We start from the raw sequence: 22,288 nt of genomic DNA, 5'->3' as shown, positions 1-22,288 counted from the left end.
GTGCAGCCAGGTCAGGGGAGAGTGGTCGGCGTACATGGTGAAGTGTCGCCCGAAGAGATAGGGCTCTAGTTTCTTGAGGGCCCACACCAATGCCAGGCACTCCTTCTCGATGGCCGCGTAGTGTTGCTCCCGGGGTAGCAACTTCTTGCTCAGATACACGATGGGGTGTCTCTCCCCCTTTTCATCCTCCTGCATTAACACCGCCCCCAGTCCCGTGTCCGAGGCGTCGGTGAACACCACAAAGGGCTTGTCAAAGTCCGGGTTTGCCAGAACTGGGCCACTGACCAGAGCCTCCTTCAGCGCCCGGAAAGCCTCCTGGCACTGCTCGGTCCAGACCACCTTCTCTGGCTTCCCCTTCTTGCATAGCTCAGTGATGGGGGTGGCTATGGCGCTAAAGTGGGGCACAAATTTTCGGTAGTATCCTGCCATCCCAATAAAGGCTTGGACCTGCTTTTTGGTGTGGGGAGCGGGCCAGTCTCTGATCACCTCCACCTTGGCTGGTTCCGGCTTTAGGCGGCCGCTCCCCACCCGATGGCCCAGGTAAGATACTTCAGCCATCCCCACCTTGCACTTCTCCGCTTTTACAGTCAGCCCAGCCCAGCCCCCTGGAGTCGGTCCAGCACTTGTCTAACCTGGGACATGTGGTCCTCCCAGGTCTGGCTAAAGACACAGATGTCATCAATATACGCCACGGCAAAACTCTCCATCCCCCTCAGTAGCTGGTCCACCAGGCGCCTGAAGGTGGCTGGCGCTCCCTTGAGGCCGAAAGGCAGGGTCAGGAACTCATAGAGCCCCAGAGGGGTGAAAAAGGCCGATTTCAGCCGGGCATCTGCATCCAGCGGCACTTGCCAGTAGCCCTTTGTAAGGTCCATGGTGGTAAGGTACCGAGCTCCTCCCAGCTTGTCTAAGAGCTCGTCCGGCCTGGGCATGGGGTAGGCATCAGACACTGTGATGGCATTGAGCTTCTGATAGTCCACACAGAACCGGACTGACCCATCCTTTTTGGGGACCAGCACCACCGGCGAGGCCCAAGGGCTGGCAGATGGCTGGATCACCCCCAAAGCCAGCATGTCCCGGACCTCTCTTTCCAGGTCCTGAGCAGTTTTCCCTGTGACTCGGAAGGGGGAGCATCTTATCGGCGGGTGCGACCCCGTCTGCACCCGGTGGACAGTCAGATTAGTGCGTCCAGGCTGGTTGGAAAACAGCTGTCGGTACGGATGCAGCACCCCCCTGACCTCAGCTTGCTGGGCGGGGGTTAGCTGATCCGAGAGGGGGATTGTTTCCAGGGGGGAACCAGCTCTGGTCCCAGGGAACAGATCTACTAAAGGGTCATCTCCCTGCTCCTCCCACTGTCCACACACGGCCAACACCACATTCCCCCTGGCATAATATGGCTTCATCATATTCACATGGTACACCCGGGCGGTGGTGCGCCTGGTTCGACAGCTCCACCACATAGTTTACCTCATTGAGCTGCTTGACAACCTTGAAAGGGCCCTCCCAGGCGGCCTGTAGTTTGTTCTTTCTCACAGGGATGAGAACCATCACCTGATCCCCGGTGGCGTAGGCCCGGGCCCGCGCCGTGCGGTCATACCAGACCTTCTGCTTCCTCTGGGCTCTGGCCAGATTCTCCCTGGCCAGGCCCATGAGTTCAGCCAGTGTCTCTCGGAAGGTCAGGACATACTCCACCACTGACTCTCCATCGGGAGTGGCCTTCCCCTCCCACTCGTCTCTCATCAGGTCCAGGGGGCCCCTTACCCTCCTTCCATATAACAGTTCGAAAGGTGAAAATCCGGTAGACTCCTGGGGCACCTCCCTGTACGCGAACAGCAGGTGAGGTAAGTACTTGTCCCAATCCTGCGGGTGCTGGTTCATAAAGGTTTTCAGCATCATCTTTAGCGTCCCATTGAACCTCTCCACCAGCCCATTGGACTGGGGGTGATAAGCTGAGGCCCAGTCGTGCCAGACCCCACATTTCTCCCACAAGCACCGGAGCAGGGCCGACATGAAGTTGGAGCCTTGGTCTGTCAAGACTTCCTTAGGGAACCCCACTTGGCTGAAAATGGTCAGGAGCGCATCTGCCACGGTGTCTGCTTCAATGGAAGCTAAGGGCACTGCCTCGGGGTAGCGGGTGGCGAAATCTACCACCACCAGAATGTATTTCTTCCCCGACCGGGTCGTCTTGCTGAGAGGCCCCACAATGTCCATGGCCACCTTCTGGAGAGGCTCCTCTATGGTGGGCAAAGGTCTCAAAGCCGCTTTCCCCTTGTCCCGGGCCTTCCCCACCCTCTGACAGGGGTCGCAGGATCGGCAATACTGCCGGACCGTGGTAAAGACCCCGGGCCAGTAAAAGTTCTGTAGCAACCTCTGCCGGGTGCGCCGGATTCCCTGGTGCCCTGCGAGGGGGATGTCATGGGCCAGCTACAGGAGCTTGCGGCGGTACTTCTGGGGGACCACCAGCTGCCTCCTGATCCCACAGGACTCCCCTTCCCCTGGGGGAGCCCATTCTCGGTACAGGAACCCCTTCTCCCACAGGAACCTCTCCTGGCAGCCTCTCCTCATGGTCCGTCCCACACTGAGGTCGGCCAGGTCCCTGAGCTTCCGCAAGGAGGGATCTTTCCTCAACTCGGCCTGGAACTCAGAGGCTGGGGAAGGGATGGGGACCGGTTCCCTCTCATTGGCCGGGTCTGAGGCCTCAGCCTCTCTGAGCCGTGCCCCTCGGCGCTCCCTCTCCACCAGGGTAGGGTCCTGCGCCTCCGGTGTGGTACCCTCCCCAAGGTCAGGGTGCAGTGCCCCTCGCCGGCTCTGGCTACGGGTCACAACCAGGGCGGTCTGGTGCTTGCTTGGCCAGTCCTCTAGGTCCCCCCCCATCAAAACTTCAGTGGGCAAATGGTGGTGTACCCCCACATCTTTGGGGCCCTCCTTGGCCCCCCATTTCAGGTGTACCCTTGCCACGGGCACCTTAAATGGGGTCCCACCCACCCCCGTCAGGGTCAGGTAGGTGTTGGGCACCACCCGATCTGGGGCCACCACCTCGGGCTGGGCCAGCATCACCTCCGCACCCGTATCCCAGTATCCATTGACCTTCCTCCCATCCACCTCCAGGGGAACAAGGCACTCTCTCCAGAGGGACAACCCCGCGCCCACCCTGTAAACCGAGCACCCTGAGTCCAGAGCATCCAGCCCTCTGGCGGAGCTGGCCTGGGGTACTCTTCCCTCCTGCGCAGGTGGTAAACTGGCAGCCCCCCTTTCTTGGGTCGTCTTCCCCTCGTCCAGCTGGGTCCCTACCCAGTTAACCCTGGGTAGGTTGGGTCTGCTCAGTCTGTCCCTGAGCCCGGGGCACTGGGTCCGTACGTGGCCTCTCTGGCCACAGTGATAGCAGCTCAGGTCACGTTGGTCCCCTCGAGCGGGTCAGAGGGGTCCGACGCCAGGCGTTCCCCTTGGGAGGGGGTTCTCCCTATTTCCCCGCTGGGAGGCCCCATGGTGACTCTCTCTCTGCATCGGGGGGACCTGTTCTTTTGGGACTCCTCCCGGCTACCCCCTGACCGACTGTTCACAAACTCGTCGGCGAGCTGCCCTGCGTGCTGCGGGTTCTCGAGCTTTTTGTCCACCAGCCACAGCCTCAGGTCGGAAGGGCACTGTTCATACAGTTGCTCCAGTACGATTAGGTCAAGCAGGTCCTCTTTAGCTTGGGCTCCAGGTGTCCACTTGCGGGCACATCTCTGCATCCGGTTGGCCAGTTGTAGGTAGGTGACCTCAGGCGTTTTACGCTGACTCCGGAACCTTCTCCGGTACATCTCGGGGGTCAGCCCAAACTCACGGAGCAGGGCCTGTTTGAACAGTTCATAGTCCCCTGCCTCCGGCACTGTCATTCAGCTGTCCACCTCCACGGCTTTGGGGTCCAGTAAGGGGGCGAAGGACTGGAGCCTGTCGGCAGGGTCAACCCTGTGCATCTCGCAGGCATTCTCAAAGGCCGTCAGGAAGCTATCTATGTCCTCCCCCTCCTTCCGCTGGGCCAGGAAGCACTTATCAAAGCTCCTTGCAGTCTTGGGTCCCCCCTCACTCACCGCAGCCGGGGCCCCACTGCTCCTCAGCCTGGCCAGCTCCAGTTCATGCTGTCTTTGTTTCTCCTTCTCCTGACGCTCCCTCTCCTTCTCCTGACGCTCCCTCTCCTTCTCCTCCTGCTCATGTTGACGTTGTTTCTCCTTCTCCTCCTGCTCATGTTGACGTTGTTTCTCCTCATGTTGACGTTGTTTTTCATGATCCTCCAGCTCCCTCATTTTCATCTCCCTCTCCCATTCCAGCCGCATCCGCTCCAGGGATGGGGAGCTCTGCCGGGAGGATCCCCTGCTGGCTGCCGGGGTCAGGGTGCCCTCGGTATTCGCCAGGCTTCCCCCAACCCCTCCCCCAGGCATAGGTAGGAAGGGTCTCGGGATGTCCTGGGCAGCAGTCTGACCCCTCCCAGCCCGGTCAGGCCCCAGGACCCACTCTGCGTCCGCCGGGCAGCTTCTGTCAGGGACAGGGATCGGGTCATCCAAGCGATCCCTCTCCTCCAACTGGGCAATCAGCTGTTCCTTGGTGGACCTTCCGATGCGCAGCCCCCTCTGCCTGCACAGCTCCACCAGGTCACTCTTAAGGCGTTTAGCGTACATCTCCCTGCTGGCCACTCGCAGGCCGGGCAGCTTTCTACGGTTTCCAGGAAAAGCGCCTAGTGTGCCAGTCCTTCTTGAGGTCACCACCTCTTTGCCAGGGTCGAGCTGCAGACTCCTCCGCCCATGGGGCCGCTCACTGTAATCCCCCAGGGGACCCTGTTACTGCAAAAGTCCTTCTCTCTGGTCACACACTCCCAGGGGTTAACCGCCCCCTGGAACCGTCTCTCTCTGACTCTTCAGCACGCCTGGTCCCTGTCAATCCCCCTTTGTTTTACTGTTCCCCAGTCACTTACTTCAGGAAGCGCCATCCACGGGGTGCAGTAGATCCCACCGCTCCCACCTGTTGTCACGGAGTGTGGGGGAGTCCAGGCCCTGCACCCCTCTTCCTGGGATTCACTGAGACTCTCAGCCAGCCAGTAAAACAGAAGGTTTATTGGACAACAGGAACACAGTCTAAAACAGAGCTTGTGGGTTCACCCAGGACCCCTCAGTCAAGTCCTTCTGGGGGAGCAAGGAGCTTAGACCCCAGCCCTGGGGTTCCCTGCGTTCCTCCACCCAGCCCCAAACTGAAACTAAACCCACCCAGCAGGTTCCCTGCTGCAGCCTCTGTTCACATTCCTGGGCAGAGGTGTTACCTCCCCCTCCCTGTCCTGGCTGAGGTGACAGGCTCTCAGGTCTCCCATCCCCAGGGCACATTCCCAGGTCAACACTCCCCCCTCCCTGCTGCGTCCCATCCTCACACCCATCTTCCGACATTGGCCAATTTCAGGTGCCCCCAGAGGGAATAAACGGAGCAGTAATCATCAGGTGATCCATCCCCTGTCTCCCATTCCCAGCTTCTGGCAAACAGAGGCTAAGGACACCATCCCTGCCCATCCTGGCTAATAGCCATTGATTAACTTTCTTACCAGCTTTGCCCATTACTTTGGGGTACGCCCATTTATTAGGGTTACTCTTCTGGACGGGGGAGGTGTTCTGTATTTCTATCCATGTACTGCTTGTGTCACTTGTGTTCTCATACGGAGCTAGACTTCTCCCTGCTGCTCGGCCCTCCCAACGGCCCTATCCTGCAGGACCTCGGTTCCCCAGGGCTGGGTTCTTCCAGCCCCAGAATCAGACAAACACACACAAATTAACAGAGCGTATCTAAGAGGACCGGATTAATCAGCACTCCCAACCTGACCCCTTAGATGTCCCTGGCCCCAGTAGGCCGGGTCGACCAGCACTTCAAAGCTCCCACCCTCCTATGTCCCTGGTTCAGCACGTCTCTATCCCCACTTCAACGTTACAATTGTTCTGGTCGTAACCCACTTGATGAGCAAACCCCACAGGATTTTGGGGCGCTGCTGTCACGGAGTCCCTGCGCGATGCTCTGGAACTGCTCCCCATGAAGCCAGGCAGGACTCTGGGGGAGTCGCCTTCCTGTGAGCAGCTTGTCTGCAGGACATACAGCTCACACAGCTTCCACCTTCCTGGGTCTGACCTCGGAGCATTCAGCATCCTCTGCCCCTCCATGCGCTTCCCACAGCGAGTCCGCTCAGGCGGGGCTCCTGGGGAAGCCAGAGGGTCCTGCCCCCCAACTCCACAGTCAGATGGGACTCTCAGCCAGCCAGTAAAACAGAAGGTTTATTAGACGACAGGAACATGGTCTAACACAGAGCTTGCAGGTGCAGAGAACAGGACCCCTCAGGTGGGTCCATTTTGGGGGGCAGTGAGCCAGACAACCACGTCTGCCCTTCACTCCATGTCCCAGCCAGCCCCAAACTGAAACTCCCTCCAGCCCCCACCCCCTTCTCTGGGCTTTGTCCCTTTCCCGGGCCAGAAGGTCACCGGATTCCTTTGTTCTCCAACCCTTTAGCTCTCACCTTGCAGGGGGGAAGGGCCCAGGCCATCAGTGGCCAGGAAACAGGGTGTCGGCCATTCTCTGTGTCCAGACCCCTGCACACCCCTGCCCTCTAGGGCTCTGCAATGATCATACACCCTTACCCCACCCCCTAGATACTTAAGAACTGCTAAGGGGAAACTGAGGCATCCCCACACTATTCAGAGGAAACATTAAGAACACCTCACTGCCTTTGAGCATTATCTTTGAAAACTCATGGCGATCGGGGGAGGTTCCGGACGACTGGAGAAAGGCTAATGTAGTGCCCATCTTTAAAAAAGGGAAGAAGGAGGATCCTGGGAACTACAGGCCAGTCAGTCTCACCTCAGTCCCTGGAAAAATCATGGAGCAGGTCCTCAAGGAATCAATTCTGAAGCACTTAGAGGATAGGAAAGTGATCAGAAACAGTCAGCATGGATTCACCAAGGGCAAGTCATGCCTGGCTAATCTAAATGCCTTCTATGATGAGATAACTGGCTCTGTGGATGAGGGGAAAGCAGTGGACGTGTTCTTCCTTGACTTTAGCAAAGCTTTTGACACGGTCTCCCACAGTATTCTTGCCAGCAAGTTAAAGAAGTATGGGCTGGATGAATGGACGATAAGGTGGATAGAAAGTTGGCTAGATTGTCGGGCTCAACGGGTAGTGATCAATGGCTCCATGTCTAGTTGACAGCCAGTATCAAGTGGAGTGCCCCAAGGGTCGGTCCTGGGGCCGGTTTTGTTCAATATCTTCATAAATGATCTGGAGGATGATGTGGATTGCACTCTCAGCAAGTTTGCAGATGACACTAAACTGGGAGGAGAGGTAGATACGCTGGAGGGTAGGGACAGGATACAGAGGGCCCTAGACAAATTAGAGGATTGGGCCAAAAGAAATCTGATGAGGTTCAACAAGGACAAGTGCAGAGTCCTGCATTTAGGACAGAAGAATCCCATGCACCGCTACAGACTAGGGACCGAATGGCTCGGCAGCAGTTCTGCAGAAAAGGACCTAGGGGTTACAGTGGACGAGAAGCTGGATATGAGTCAACAGTGTGCCCTTGTTGTCAAGAAGGCCAATGGCATTTTGGGATGTATAAGTAGGGGCATTGCCAGCAGATCAAGGGACGTGATCGTTCCCCTCTATTCGACATCGGTGGGGCCTCATCTGGACTACTGTGTCCAGTTTTGGGTCCCACACTACAAGAAGGATGTGGAAAAATTGGAAAGAGTCCAGCGGAGGGCAACAAAAATGATTAGGGGACTGGAACACATGACTTATGAGGAGAGGCTGAGGGAACTGGGATTGTTTAGTCTGCAGAAGAGAAGAATGAGGGGGGATTTGATAGCTGCTTTCAACTACCTGAAAGGGGATTCCAAAGAGGATGGCTCTAGACTGTTCTCAGTGGTAGCTGGTGACAGAACAAGGAGTAATGGTCTTAAGTTGCCGTGCGGGAGGTTTAGGTTGGATATTAGGAAAAACTTTTTCACTAGGTGGGTGGTGAAGCACTGGAATGGGTTACCTAGGGAGGTGGTGGAATCTCCTTCCTTAGAGGTTTTTAAGGTCAGGCTTGACAAAGCCCTGGCTGGGATGATTTAGTTGGGGATCGGTCCTGCTTTGAGCAGGGGGTGGGACTAGATGACCTCCTGAGGTCCCTTCTAACCCTGAGATTCTATGATTCTAATTAATTCATTAGCATTCTAGGTTGAACAGCGTCCTGCCCCACTGATTTGAATTCATTCAAATCAGTCGGAACATCTCTGACGGGTTCCTTCCTTCTCTCGATCTGACGCCTTCCCCTCTGTCGTCCGTGGTAACTTCGCTGGCCGCCCGCTGGTGTGTCGGTGTTTGTGGGAAGATGGAAGCAGAGCAGGCACTGAGCAGCGCTGCCTTCCCACCATCTTCTCTCACCAGCTCGGGATTTTCTGGCTGATCTCGTGATTCTTGGAGAAAATCTCAGTTTTGTCGCTAATTGAAGGATTTTTTTAGCCCACGATCTCTGGGGACCGTCTGCTGATTTGGGGATTTGGAGGGGTCACTGTGCTGCCAGCAGCCCCAGATCAGCCCCCTGCAGAGCCCAGCAGCACTGATGGTCCCCCAGGCAGATCTGTCCCCCCACAACAGCATCTGCTCTCACACTCCCCCCCCCCCCCCGCCCCGTCTGTCTCTAGGTCTGTCCCAGCCGGATGCCCCAGCCATGGGCAGAGCCCGGCTTCCACAGCAGGACACCAGGGAACGGGAGCTCCCGGCTCAGGGCCCCCCCTGGAGAGCAGGGGGTCCTGCCCTCCCTGCAGCCACGCTGAGGGTCCTGATCCTCGCCCTGCTCTGGAGGGGTAAGTAAGCAGCACCTGCAGCCCCAGTGCAGGGGGAAGGGCAGAACCCGCGCTCAGCAGGGCCAGGTCTGTCCCAGGCCACGGAAGGGAGACTGGCCAGAGCGGGAGGGGAGCCCGATGCCCTCGTGCGGTGCTAGGGGGCACCGAGCGACAGGGAGCGGGCAGGGGGCTCGACGTAGGGAGGGATGGAAACTAAATGGAGTGAGGTTTGGTTGAGGACCCAGGGCTGGGCTCGCAGGGGGCTGCAGGTCGGGAGTGAGGGCACCGGCAGAGGTGTCGGGGGAGCTCAGGGTTGGTCTCTGCTCTCTGTGGCTCCCACTTCAATCCCTCTCCGTCCCCTGCAGGGTCCCTGTCCCTGGAGTCTGGTTATTCCCTGGCGCTGCCGCAGTCGGTGTCGGTGCAGATGGGTCTCTGCGTTCTCGTCCCCTGCACCTTCGCGTACCCAGCCTCATTCGACACCGACAATTCCTGGGCCCGGCTCTATGGACACTGGTACAAGGAGCCCGCAATTGCGGGCCAGGATCCGCCGGTGGCCAGCACTAACCTCAGTGGGGGGGTGTCTCACAACACTCAGGGCCGGTTCCGGCTGGCGGGGGATCTGGCACGTGGCGACTGCTCCCTTCAAATCAGCGACGCCCGACGAACGGATGCAGGGAGATATTTCCTTAGAGTCGAGAAAGGAAACTTTAAATACAGTTACCGCCCCAATACGTATCACGCTCACCCTACGCTCAAGATCTCCGTGCCAGGTAAGAGCAGCCGCAGTCACCGCTCATCAGGCCCCCTGAGCCAGTCCCTGGCCTGGGGCCGGATCGGGGCCGGCGCCCCCAGAGGGGAAAGGCCCCGTGTCCCCAAGTGATTCTCTCCCCTCTCCCCATGTCTCAGGGCTGACGGAGGAGCCAGAGATCCAGATCTCGCCGGCGCGGGGGCTGCCAGGGACGCTGCTGGCCGGGGAGCCGGTGACTGTGACCTGCACGGCCCCCGGGCGCTGCTCCGGGCCCCCTCCCCGAGTCACCTGGACGGGGCCGTTCAGCGACACAGCCCGGGACGTCTCAGCCCCGCTGGAGAACGGCACCTGGGCCCGCAGCTCCGCGCTGCGCTTCACACCCGCCCCGGGGGACCACGGCAAAGAGCTCGTCTGCACAGTCACCTACCGCCCACCACGGGGACCTTCCACCCGCAGAACCATCCGGCTACACGTTGGCTGTGAGTGACCCCCCCAGCCCCTCCATGCCGGCCCCTAGTCCCCCTGCTGGGATCCCTGCCCCCCTGGGCTCCCCAGCCCTGCCCTCCAGGCCCTCCCCCAACTGAGCCCTGTGCTGGGATCCCCACCCCCCACCATGCACCCTCAGCCAATTCTACTCCAAACCCCTTCCCCCCCACACCATGCAGCCCCTTCTCTCTTGGGATTTTTACCCCTTCCTGCCACATTGGCTGTGGCTTCCCCCTCCCATCCGCATACCCCGTCCCCAGGCCCTTCTCTTCTGGGATCCTCTCTACCCCCGACCTGCTCTGCCTGCAGAATCCTTCTATGCTGGGATCCACCCACTATTCCAGTCCCCCCTTGCTGGGATTCCCCCCTTCACACCAGACACCCCAGTTCCCCCCGAGATCCCCCCGCGCTGTCCCACCGCCTCTCCTCCACCACGTCCCCTTTCTGCCGGGATCGGTGGATGCTCTCTGTGGGGCAGAGTGTTAACGGGACCCAGTCGCTGTCTGGCACTAAACACGCTTCGGGGTTGGAGCCCAGAGACCTTGGCCCACCCTGCCCCAGGGCAAACCCCCATTAACTGGCCCGTGACCCCCGCGCTGCAGATACAGGGCAGAGGGCAAACCAGCAGCCGCCTTTGCGAGGTGAAGGACCAAATCGGGCGTCACTGTAAGGACGGCCCTTGTTCCCGTCAGCCGGAGGGAGATTTAGAAGGAAACTCGCCCCCCGCCCTGCCCCGTGTCTGAGCCCAGGCCCCAGCCCGACCCCGAACGTCTACACAGGCCTCGGAGGAAACGTCCGCGCTGCAATCAAGGACCAGCAGCCCGAGCCCCGCGAGCCCGACCCAACGGACCCAGGCTCTGGGCCTCAACACCGCGGGGCTTTGAGGGCAGTGTGGACGGACCCTGCCAGGCCTGGCCAGAGGGCACCAGCGTCCGGCTCCTCCGGCTGCTGCTTTCAAAATACCCAGGCCTGGCCGGGGGCCAAAGGAAAGGGCTGGGGAGAGACGAACCGAGGGGGGAAGGCAAAGGACCCACAAGGGGGGTGTCTGACGACCCTGGTGGGGGCGGGAGCGGGGTTATTTAGACCCCCGGCTCTGTCCCGCCCTGGGGAGGACACGTTTGGGGAGCAGGACACTGAACACCCGGGCGCCCGGCGGACGGTGGCAGCGAGATGGTGACGCTCGCTCCAGTCCCCAGGCCGGAGCAGCCCGGCCCCTCGTTAGTGCCTCTGCCAATTAAGCTGAATTCTGACCCACCAGTTTTGATCCCTTGGTTCTGGCTCCCCCTGGCCCTAACCCGGCCCCTGGGTTATGTCCAGCACCTCTTCGGTCGCGCCCAGTCGGGTCTGTCACTTCCCTTCCCCGCCCACAGGGCAGGTGTCACTTCAGGGACCTTCCCGTCCCCCAGCTGAGCTCACAGCGAGGTGTCATGGGGTCCCCGGGCGATGCTCTGGAACTGCTCCCTATGAAGCCAGGCAGGACTCTGGGGAAGTCTCCTCTCTGGGAGCAGCCTGTCTGCAGGACACACAGCTCACCCGGCTCCACCTTCCTGGGTCTGACCTCGGAGCATTCAGCATCCTCTGCCCCTCTGTGTGCTTCCCCCAGCGAGTCCGCCCAGGCGGGGTCCTGGGGAAGCCAGAGGGTCCTGCCCCCAACTCCGCAGTCAGATGTGACTCTCAGCCAGCCAGTAAAACAGAGGTTTATTAGACGACAGGAACATGGTCTAACACAGAGCTTGTAGGTGCAGAGAACAGGACCCCTCAGCCGGGTCCATTTTGGGGGCAGTGAGCCAGACAACCACGTCTGTACTTCACTCCATGTCCCAGCCAGCCCCAAACTGAAAACTCCCTCCAGCCCCTCCTCCTCTGGGCTTTGTCCCTTTCCTGGGCCAGAAGGTCACCTGATTCCTTTGTTCTCCAACCCTTTAGCTCTCACCTTGCAGGGGGGAAGGGCCCAGGCCATCAGGTGCCAGGAAACAGGATGTCGGCCATTCTCTGTGTCCAGAGCCATGCACACACCTGCCCTCTAGAGCTCTGCAACGATCATACACCCTTACCCCACCCCCTAGATACTTAAGAACTGCATAGGGGAAACTGAGGCATCCCCACACTATTCAGAGGAAACATTAAGAACAGTCCCACTTCGTCACATCTCTCCCCCCTTCGAGATCGAACTGAGCGGGGTCACTTTAGCCAGTGACCTGGGGTAGTTCGAACCCACTAATGTTCCCATGGATGCCCCAGCATCTCTCCCATTCCTTGGTGGGAGTTACACCAGGCCCTTCCAGTTTCATGCCCTCCCTTAGGTCGGGGCTGTTCGATAGCACTCGCAGGCCAGATGTGGGAAGGTTTATGCGGCCCGTGCCCTTTGGCCACCATAAAACCCCATGGGGTCAAACTGGGATTGCGTCTTCTCCCAGCGCTCCAGTCTGGAGGGCTGCAATTCGGGCTCTCTTGGTTAAGAGCCCCCATCTTGACCTGGGCCACATAGTGTTCACTTACAGAACTAGCATGGAGACATTCCTTTCTCCACAACCTTGTCTCCCCAACAAGCTGGCCAAACACAGCCACTTGGTTATAGGACTCTTTAACTTTCTTAACAGCTTTCACTCCATCTGAGACCTTCTCAAAGCTATCCACACTGGATCTTTCGACAGGAAAGTCAGTGGATCCATTCACAACAGAAAATCTCTGGCTGTTAGGAACTGAAACTTTCTTGATTAAATCACTTTCACACCCTTCAGTTGCAGTAAACTGCTTGCAAAGACTCCATGAGGATTCCTTTCCCTAGGGCTTTTCTAGGCAACAATTCACCCCTCACAGAAATTCTGCTCTTACCCTCTTCACCTAGGGCTTGCTCTAGAGGAACACGTTCCTGAGCAACAACAGACTCTTTCTGGGTCTCCCTTACATCCAGAATTACTTCTGGCCCATCAGGCGGATTCCTCCACAATCCCCTTTCAGGCAAACTGACAGACTTCCGAGATAAAAGGTCAGAAGCATTCTCCTTCCCTTTGCCACACACTAGCAACAGGCAAAATACAAGCACCAGAATTGTCTGGTCTCTGGGATTTTGCATAGACACTAACTGGATGCGACCTAGTTACAGGGCCATTCTCCCGAGCAGACACAAACTTAGGACCCTTCCCTTCCTGGGCTTTAGCTGAATCCAGAACCAACTCTGAGACAACTGCACGACCCTCAACCGTCACAGGCTGAAAGGCCCCTTCTGTCTGCTCCACAGACAAAGAAGAGCCGGACACACTTTCTCCTTTCCCAGACCCACAGCTTGGGATCTCATTCCCCTTGTCCCAGCACACAAGGCTGGTCACAGACAACTGCTTGGAGATCAGGGTAGCTTCCTCATTCGGGAAGTCAACACCCCTGACAGACATGGGCACGTTTTCTTCACTGTCCCAATTCTTCACCCAGCTAACAGGTAAGGTCCAGGGACACTCATCTGCCACTCTCCTCGCCTTCCCACCCTGCTGACTAGACACAGCCATCAGCTCACAAGGCTGCCTAGGATCATCCAGACTTTCCTTACCAAGCACCTTGCCACTCCCAACAGATCCCCTGCCCTGCCTGTGTCTCCCCCCACTCAGCTGGGGTCTCAGCTCCCCCTGTGCTCAGCGCTGCCCTTGCTGTCCCAGTGGGGGTAGGCAGCGAGCTCGCTGCTTTCCTCAGTGCATCAGAGCCAGCCTGAGCCCCTTCTCCAGTGTGCAAGGGGGCAGGGAGCATCTCTCTGTCCCACCCAACCCCAGGGCTCTGGTTACAGGCAGGCAGGTAGCCTGAGCCTAGCCGCTCCTCCCTGCTGCCAGCCAGGTCATCTGCCTTTTCACTGACCATTTCCCTCTCCGCCGATTGGTTCCCTGGATTTAAATTCAAACCCTTGGCAGTTACAGGAGCAGGGCCTGGATCCTGCCCCAAAGAGACACAGTCACCCCACAACAGGGTCTCGCAGCTGGTGTCCTGGAGACCCCAACGACCAGCCAGCCCCACCCCTCCTGGGTCTGCACAGGGATCTGGGCCATAGGCAGGGCGAGGGGCTTCGTCCATGGGACCCTCACCCAGCTCACACAGCCCCTCAGCATCTGAGGCTGCACCACCCAGGGCCTGACAACAGTTCTCTCTGTCTCAGGATCTCGCCACCCCAGGAATGTCTCCCCATTGACCATCACCTTCCGCTCCCACTGGGGGTCGGAGGGGCCTGGCCCCAGGAAACTCCACACAGACAGATAGGTTGGGGTCAGGAGTGGGAGCCTGTCCACCTCCCCACCCATCTGGCTGACGGAGTCTATGGCCTTGGGACCCAGCAAGGGAGCTAGACACCGGGGCTTTTCCGCAGGGTCCCCCTGGTTCAAATCTCCAGCCTGCTCAAAGGCAGTGAGGTGGGCATCCACATCCCCCCCCCCCTTAACCAGGGGCAGCAATTTAGTCTCGAGGTTCCCTGCGGAACTGGCCCCCCGGGGTCTATCCCCACTCACCCCTGGGAGGTCCCCTAGGCCTCTCCACCATCGCCAGTTCATGCTGCTGCGTCTCCTGCAGCTCTTTCTCGGCCTCTCGCTGGCTCTCACAGTCCTCTTGCTCTCTCGGACTCAGCTCCAATCCCGTCCGTCTCCGATCCCCCGATGGGGAACCCGATCGTGAAGACCCCCGTCTGGTCGGGGACAGGAGTCTTGGGGATGCCTGGCTCCCACTCCAGCTGCTCCCAGATCCTGCTATAGCCCCATTTGGGGTCAGGAATCTGTCCCTTAGAGCCGTCATCCTCCTCCAGCTGCACGATGAACTGTGCTTTGGTGAACTTTCCAATGCTCAACCCTCTCTTTCTGCACAGGGTTACAATGTCCTTCTTAAGGAGACGGTGACAGGCCATCACTCCGCTCTTCCCAAGTTGTTGTGGACTCTCACAGGCCTGTGTGCTCGCAGCTCCCCACGGTTTCCAGGGAGAACCCCTCGTGTGCCAGCCCTTCTCGAGGTCACCGCCTCTTTGCCAGGGTCGAGCTGCAGACTCCTCCGACCCTGGGACCGCTCGCTGCAATCCCCCAGGGGATCCTGTTACTGCAAAAGTCCTTCTCTCTCCCAGGGCCAAGCCGCAGCCTCCTCCGCCCCTGAGACTGCTCACCGCAGTCCACAGGGAGACCCCCTTACTGCACAGTCCTTCTCGCTGGTCACACACTCCCAGGGGTTAACCGCCCCCCAGAACCGCCCCTCTCTGAGCCTTCAGAACGTCTGGTCCTCTTCAATTCCCTTTCGTTTTACTGCTCCCCAGTGACTTACTGCAGGAAGTGCCATCCACAGGGTGCAGTACATCCCACCGCTCCCACCAGTTGTCACGGAGTCCCTGGGCAATGCTCAGGAACTGCTCCCCATGAAGCCAGGCAGGACTCTGGGGCAGTCGCCTTTCTGTGAGCAGCCTGTCTGCAGGACACACAGCTCACACGGCTTCCACCTTCCTGGGTCTGACCTCGGAGCATTCAGCATCCTCTGCCCCTCCGGGCGCTTCCCACAGCGAGTCCGCTCAGGCGGGGTCCTGGGGAAGCCAGAGGGTCCTGGCCCCCAACTCCACAGTCAGACGTGACTCTCAGCCAGCCAGTAAAACAGAAGGTTTATTAGACAACAGGAACATGGTCTAGAACAGAGCTTGGAGGTGCAGAGAACAGGACCCCTCAGCTGGGTCCATTTTGGGGGGCAGTGAGCCAGACAACCACGTCTGCCCTTCACTGGATGTCCCAGCCAGCCCCAAACTGAAAACTCCCTCCAGCCCCTCCTCCCCTGGGCTTTGTTCCTTTCCCGGGCCAGGAGGTCACCTGATTCCTTTGTTCTCCAACCCTTTAGCTCTCACCTTGCAGGGGGGAAGGGCCCAGGCCATCAGTGGCCAGGAAACAGGGTGTCGGCCATTCTCTGTGTCCAGACCCCTGCACACATGCCCTCTAGGGCTCTGCAATGATCATACACCCTTATCCCACCCCCTAGATACTTAAGAACTCCGTAGGGGAAACTGAGGCACCCCCACACTATTCAGAGGAAACATTAAGAACAGTCCCACTTCGTTACACGAGGGTCCCTGTCTAAGCTCACTGATCACTAGCGCCTCCCCCGGTGATATCCAACCCCCGTGATCCCCCCTCTCTGGTTTGTGTTACAGACTTGCCCAGCACCCCCAACATCACCGGGATCCTGACCAGGAACGGACGCCCCGGTGAGAGGCCGCGCTGCGAGCCCCGGGGATCAGCGAGCGCCTCTGAGTCACGCTCTGCCCGCGGTCCGGGCCTGGCGCCAGCTCAGCCGGGCCAGGCTGCTCCGTGCCCGGAGGGGAGAGCCCAAGGAACCGCAGGGCTGTGGGGGGCAGTAGTGGGGGGAGCAGGCCTGGTTCCCTCTCTCTAGAGCCCGGGGTGGCGTTAAGGGGGCGCTGGGCAGCGGGCAGGAGATGGGTTAGGGACCGATCGCTGCGACAGAGACCTGCTGCCATGGCAAGGCACCGAGATTGTGCGCCCACCCCAGAGGGGCCAGGTCTCAGTGCTGGGCGAGGGGTCCCTGCATAACCAGCCCCCCCGCCCCACCCCAGTGGTGACTCTGCGTCTTGGCTCCTTGGTGGGTGTCACTGAGTCCCTGAGCAATGCTCTGGACCTGCTCCCTACGAAGCCAGGCAGGACTCTGGGGAAGTCTCCTCTCTGGGAGCAGCCTGTCTGCAGGACACACAGCTCACCCGGCTCCACCTTCCTGGGTCTGACCTCGGAGCATTCAGCCTCCTCTGTCCCTCCGGGCGCTTCCCACAGCAAGTCCGCTCAGGCGGGGTCCTGGGGAAGCCAGAGGGTCCTGCCCCCCAACTCCGCAGTCAGACGTGACTCTCAGCCAGCCAGGAAAACAGAGGTTTATTAGACGACAGGAACATGGTCTAACACAGAGCTTGTCGGTGCAGAGAACAGGACCCCTCAGCTGGGTCCATTTTGGGGGGCAGTGAGCCAGACAACCCTGTCTGCACTTCACTCCATGTCCCAGCCAGCCCCAAACTGAAACTCCCTCCAGCCCCTCCTCCGCTCGTTTTCCCCTTTCCCGGGCCAGGAGGGCACCGGATTCCTTTGTTCTCCAACCCTTTAGCTCTCATCTAGCAGGGGGGAAGGCTCAGGCCATCAGATGGTGTCGGCCATTCTCTGTGTCCAGACCCCTGCACACACCTGCCCTCTAGGGCTCTGCAACGATCATACACCCTTATCCCACCACCTAGATACTTAAGAACTGCCTAGGGGAAACTGAGGCACCCCCACAATATTCAGAGGAAACTTTAAGAACAGTCCCGCTTCGTCATAGTGGGGAATCTCTGGAGGGACCAAACCCGCCCACTCGTCTCTTCCAGTGCCAGATGCCTGGGGAGCTGAGGGTGACGTCGTGTCTCTGGAGACCCAGGAGGGCGACTCCCTGAGCCTGGGCTGTGAGGCTGGGGGCAGAACCGAGGCCACCCTGAGCTGGGCCAAGGGGACCGAGTCCCTGAGCCCCGGCCAGGGAGGGGCCGGGCGCCTGGAGCTGCCGAATCTCAGCAGAGGGGACGCTGGGGAGTATCGGTGCTGGGCGAAGAATCCCTTTGGGTCGGCCAGCCGGGCCCTGCGTGTGCACATGCAGTGTAAGGCATTTGGGGGTGCTGGGCGAGACAGAGGGGCCTCAGTGGGGGGTGCTGGGTGCAGGGGGGGGTGGTCAGTACGGGGGGCTGTGGTGCAGGGCGTGGGCGGGGGATCCATGGGGGGCGCGGGGCTGCAGGGGGGTAGGGGGGCAGGTGGTCAGTGGGGGTGCTGGGCAGCGGAGCAGGGGGTCAGTGGGGGGCGCTCTCCAATCTAATACCTTGCCGTGGGTATTTCAGCTCCAGTGAGGAATCTGCAAATCACCGTCTCCAGAACCAACAGGAGAGACCCCCAGCTATTCCAAGGTATCGCCAGAGGGCGGGAACTGGGGCATGGGGCCTTTCCCCTCCAGGGGGTGCTGGCCCCGATCCAGCCCCCAGGCAGGGCCTGGCTGGCTCAGGGTGCGAGTGGCTCTGTGTTATTCCTGTTCCCAGATCCCGGCACCCCGGTGGCGAACGGCTCACAACTCACAGCCCGGGAGGGCGACTCCCTGCGGTTCCTCTGCTCCGTCGCCAGCAACCCCCCCGCCGTGCTGGGCTGGGTGAGGGGGGGCCGAGCCGTCGAGGGCGCCCGCCCCACGGGGGAGAATCAGCTGCAGCTGGAACTGCCCGACGTGACAGCCGAGGCCGGGGGGCTGTACGGGTGCTGGGCCCGGAACGAGGAGAGCTCTGCCCAGGGGACGTTCCAGCTGCTCGTCGAGTGTGAGTGGGGTTCAGCCCTGGGACGCTGACACTGGAGAGTAGCAGTGTTAATCCGTGGGACTCCTCGCCACTGAGTTCTAGCAGGCGTCACAGGTGCCTGGCCCCTTTAAACGGAGACAGAGCCAACGTCCCGTGTGCCATAGTTAATTAGCTGCTTCGAGGGCAGCCCCAAGAGGGGCAGCTGAGGCTTGAACAGACCTCTGGGCCGTCTAGAAGGGCCGTGAGCGCCGAGGCTGAAGGTGGAGAAGCAGGTGAGTTGGCGTGAAGTGCAGCTCGCTGAGGATGGGGCCAGATCAGCGGGCTGGCTGAAGAGACGTCCCAGTGCAGAAGAACCCGCAGGACTCCCTGCCTCTGGATATTTAGCAGGTTAATCTATGGAACTCCCTGCCCCTGAATATTAGTAGGGTTAACCCACGGGACTCCCTGACACTGGATATTAGTAGGTTAATCTATGGGACTCTCTGCCTCTGGGTATTAGTAGGGAAAATCCACAGGACTCCCTGCCACTGGGTTTCTTTCTCTGACTATTAATTTGTTGCTGTGTCTCCTGCTTTCCCCAGACAGCCCCCGGCTGGGGACTGGGCTGAACTCTTCCTGTCAGCGCCAGGGGCCCGGCATCAGCTGCAGCTGCTCCCTGCGCTCCCACCCCCCGCCCCAGCTCCAGTGGCAGGTGGACGGGGAGCCCCTGGCTGGGAACGGCTCGCGGGGGGCCCTGCAGGTGAGCTCGTGGGCCCAGGGGGACGAGGCCGTCAGCACCCTGAGCTGGACGGGGAGCGGGGACAGGGGCCCCCGGATCTTCTGCCTCGGCTCCAACCCCCACGGGACCTACGCCGCCCTGCACTTTGAACTCAGCCCCCCGCAGAGAGGTGAGACACTCGGACTCCTGGGTTCTGTCCCCCGCCCTGGAAGAAGGGTGAGGTCTGGGAGTTGGAGGCAGGGGAGTTGGCAGCCCGGACTCCTGGGTTCTCTCCCAGCCGTGCCCCTTGCTGTGTGTTGTTGCAGGTGCGGAGGAGCCTGGCAACCTGCTGGGCATTGGGGTGGCCTGTGGGCTGGGGGTCGCTGTCGGCATCTTCCTTCTCGGGCTCTGTGTGATCAAGTGAGTCTGACGCCTCCTGCCCTGACCCCCAGCTGCCCCGCCCCGAGATCCCGCTGAGATCCCCTGCCATCTCCCCTGGGCTATTCCAGCCCCTTAGTCCCTCATCCAGTGAGATCCCCCCCGATCCGCCAACCTCTCTCCCTGGCCTATCCCAGTCCCCTGCCCTCTAGACTCTCATACTGGTGTGCCACCCCCGCACCCCCACCGCCCCGGGTCTCATGAGTCCGTCCTGATTCTTCTCCCCACAGGCTGCCGGGCCGGGATCCGGCTACCGGGACCCAGGCTGAGCATACGGCCGACGACTCCAGCCTGATCTACAATAAGGTCACCACCATCCCCATGGTATGTACCTGGGAGGAGCAGGGGACCAAGCCTACCTGCCCTTCCTGTCTCTTCCCCCCTCCATTTCTCCTCCTCCCTCCCCCCTGCTTTCCCACCCCCTGAATGAATGCAGGACTATAGGTCAGGCTTTCACCAGGGCACCCAACCCCCGATGCGTGCTCAGTGGAGGATATGCACCCCTGCCACCAGCCTGGGCCCCCCGAACGGCATGGGGTCGGCACCTGCATGCAGAGAAGGCACCTCATCCCTCGGGTCTCGCTCAGAGGGGAGGACATGCGGCGAATGCATTGATGTGAATTCACAATGTGCATGGGACTAGATTGGGGCTGGGATACTGCCAACCCCCAGGGCCTCTCCTGGATGCACCAACCGGGCAGGAAATGCATTTCTGCAGCTGTGGTGTCAGGTGCTTGTGATCAGTGCCTGCAGGCTGTTCTGTGTCCGTTGCACCTTTCAGAAAAAGCAGCGAATGCATCAGCCTGGGCTCCGCAACCACGAGATGCCTGGGATCAAATGCGTGGCCGGTGCAGGCAATGGCGGGAATGTATTAACGTAACCGGCGCTGCCCCGAGACGCAGGAGATCGGTGCAGGCACGCGCAATGTGTGAAATGCACAGAGCCCCGTGCGTCTTGCCAATGCGCGGCCTGTGTGGGTGAGGCCGGGGAGGCATTAACCGAGCTGGTGCCGGCCTGGGATCGGCTCACGCATGCAGCGTGTGTGAAACACACCCAATCCCCCCCCCCGCCTCTGGCTAGTGCACGCCCGATGCAGGAGATGCATTTGCATGGAGGGTGGGGGAAACCAGGCCAGGGCAGCCCACGCAGTCAGCTCAGCAGGGTGGCTGCAAGTCTCTGCCTTGCTTCTCACCCAGGATCACAAGACTCCAGCCGCCCGCCGGACCAAAGGCGTCCAGAACGGGGCTGCAGCGGCTCAGGGCCCGCTAGGCCCCGGGGAGCCGGAGGAGCTGCACTACGCCTCCATCGACTTCTCCAAGCTGCAGCGCAAAGGGGGGGAGCCTCCGGAAGCCCCCGCCACGGAATATTCCGAGATCTGGCTGAAATAGCCCCCTCGCGCCATGGGCCCAGGCTGGGTGTCTCTGGCCCATCCTGGGGGGAGGGGGTGTCACAGTGAGGGGGGAAGGGGGCAAGGGGTCAGCCCAAGTCTGTGGGAAACCTGGGTGCAAATCCCTGCTCCGGCCCGGACTCAGGGAGGAGTCAACTAGGCCTTCGAGATGCTGGAGCGCTGCATTGTGGGGAGATACCCCAGAGTCCTCTGCAGCCGGGTCCCAAAGCCTGCCCTCTCCCAAACCCCACTGCCCCAGGGGGAAAGAGAGCCGCTCACCTCTCAGCCATAGAGCATCTCTCTTCTACCCTGCCTGAGCCCTCGCCAACTCATTTCACAGATGGAGAGCATTTTCAAGCTTAGGGGCAGCAGCTGGCAAGAGTGGAGGGACGGACTTGTGTCTAAGGTGCTGGCCTGGTACTCAAGTTTCCTGGGTTCTCATCCCTGCTCCACTGAAAATGCTCTCGGTGAGGTTGGGCCAGTTGCTGCATCTGTCTGGCCTCAGTTTCCTCACTTTGAAAATTGGGATAATAATGGTGTCCTGGGCTCGTTATGTTCTAAACCCCTCGGGGCAGGGACTGTGTGTCTGGGCAGCCCCTGGCACAATGGGCCGTGATCTCTGTCTAGGTCAATCAGTGCCATGTGATTATAAATTCTTAATAACACTGCTCTATTCAAGGTAACATGTTCACTCCAAAGCCAAAAGCATCCGACTGTAAAATTCCTGCTTTACAAGCTGTTCCTTGAAATAGATTTTCATGTGTCATTTTTTGTCCCTGCTACTTTTTTAACAAAGGGCCAATAACAACTATGACTTATTTGTGTGCAGTGAAGAATCAGTTTTCACTTCTGCCTTTCTCTGGGAAGGCCCCGATCGCAGTTGGTTTCTGGGCAGTGCCGGGCATAACACTGCCCCAATCTCAGCTGGGGCAGGGCCCGTCTCTTGCTGGGTCTGGGCAGCACCCAGCTGTCACGGACTCCCAGGGCTCGTTCTCGCTCGGCTCTGTACGGCCCCTGGGAGTGACCCTCCTTCGGCGTGACGGCCCCCCGTGAAGGCTCACTCTCTCTCCGGGGTTAGACCCTCTGGCCCCAGCACCTCCTGGGACCGCACCTCTGAGCTGGCCTGTCTCTGCCGTGGGCCCCTTCAGGGAGTCCCCTTGCTCTGCACCCCAGGGTCCTCCACCCCCGCGATCGCTACCCTGCAGTGACTCTCAGCCAGCATAACACAGGAGGTTTATTGAAGGTCTGAACCCAGCCCAGGAGGCTCTCAGGGCCCTCGGGCCTGGCCTCCCTCAGCACAGGACATCTGGGTCTCTCTTGCATCAAGGTAGGCTCTGGCTGCTCTCTTCCCCCCAGCCCAGAAGCCCCCTCCTTCCAGCTGAGCCTCCGATATCACTGGCCCCCACAGCTGTC

The 22,288-nt window shown here is 59.9% G+C and overlaps 1 protein-coding gene across 1 annotated transcript in view; it reads left to right on the top strand.

Moving 5' to 3' along the window:
* Nucleotides 1-20,876, top strand: part of LOC141977549 (sialic acid-binding Ig-like lectin 11) — a 49,259-nt gene extending 28,383 nt beyond the window's left edge. Inside the window, exons 8-18 of the mRNA XM_074939068.1 lie at nucleotides 8,686-8,847; nucleotides 9,192-9,596; nucleotides 9,733-10,053; nucleotides 16,206-16,259; nucleotides 17,415-17,678; nucleotides 17,913-17,978; nucleotides 18,108-18,374; nucleotides 18,935-19,240; nucleotides 19,377-19,470; nucleotides 19,719-19,812; nucleotides 20,685-20,876. Coding sequence (XP_074795169.1) covers nucleotides 8,686-8,847; nucleotides 9,192-9,596; nucleotides 9,733-10,053; nucleotides 16,206-16,259; nucleotides 17,415-17,678; nucleotides 17,913-17,978; nucleotides 18,108-18,374; nucleotides 18,935-19,240; nucleotides 19,377-19,470; nucleotides 19,719-19,812; nucleotides 20,685-20,876 — 2,225 coding nt within the window. The remainder of the gene's footprint in view (nucleotides 1-8,685; nucleotides 8,848-9,191; nucleotides 9,597-9,732; nucleotides 10,054-16,205; nucleotides 16,260-17,414; nucleotides 17,679-17,912; nucleotides 17,979-18,107; nucleotides 18,375-18,934; nucleotides 19,241-19,376; nucleotides 19,471-19,718; nucleotides 19,813-20,684) is intronic.
* Nucleotides 20,877-22,288: the final 1,412 nt, after the last annotated feature.

Source organism: Natator depressus, chromosome 24 (genome assembly GCF_965152275.1).
Source record: "Natator depressus isolate rNatDep1 chromosome 24, rNatDep2.hap1, whole genome shotgun sequence".
NCBI lineage: Eukaryota > Metazoa > Chordata > Testudines > Cheloniidae > Natator > Natator depressus.
The sequence above is the reverse complement of the archived record's forward strand: the minus strand, read 5'-3'. Positions and strand labels throughout refer to the sequence as shown.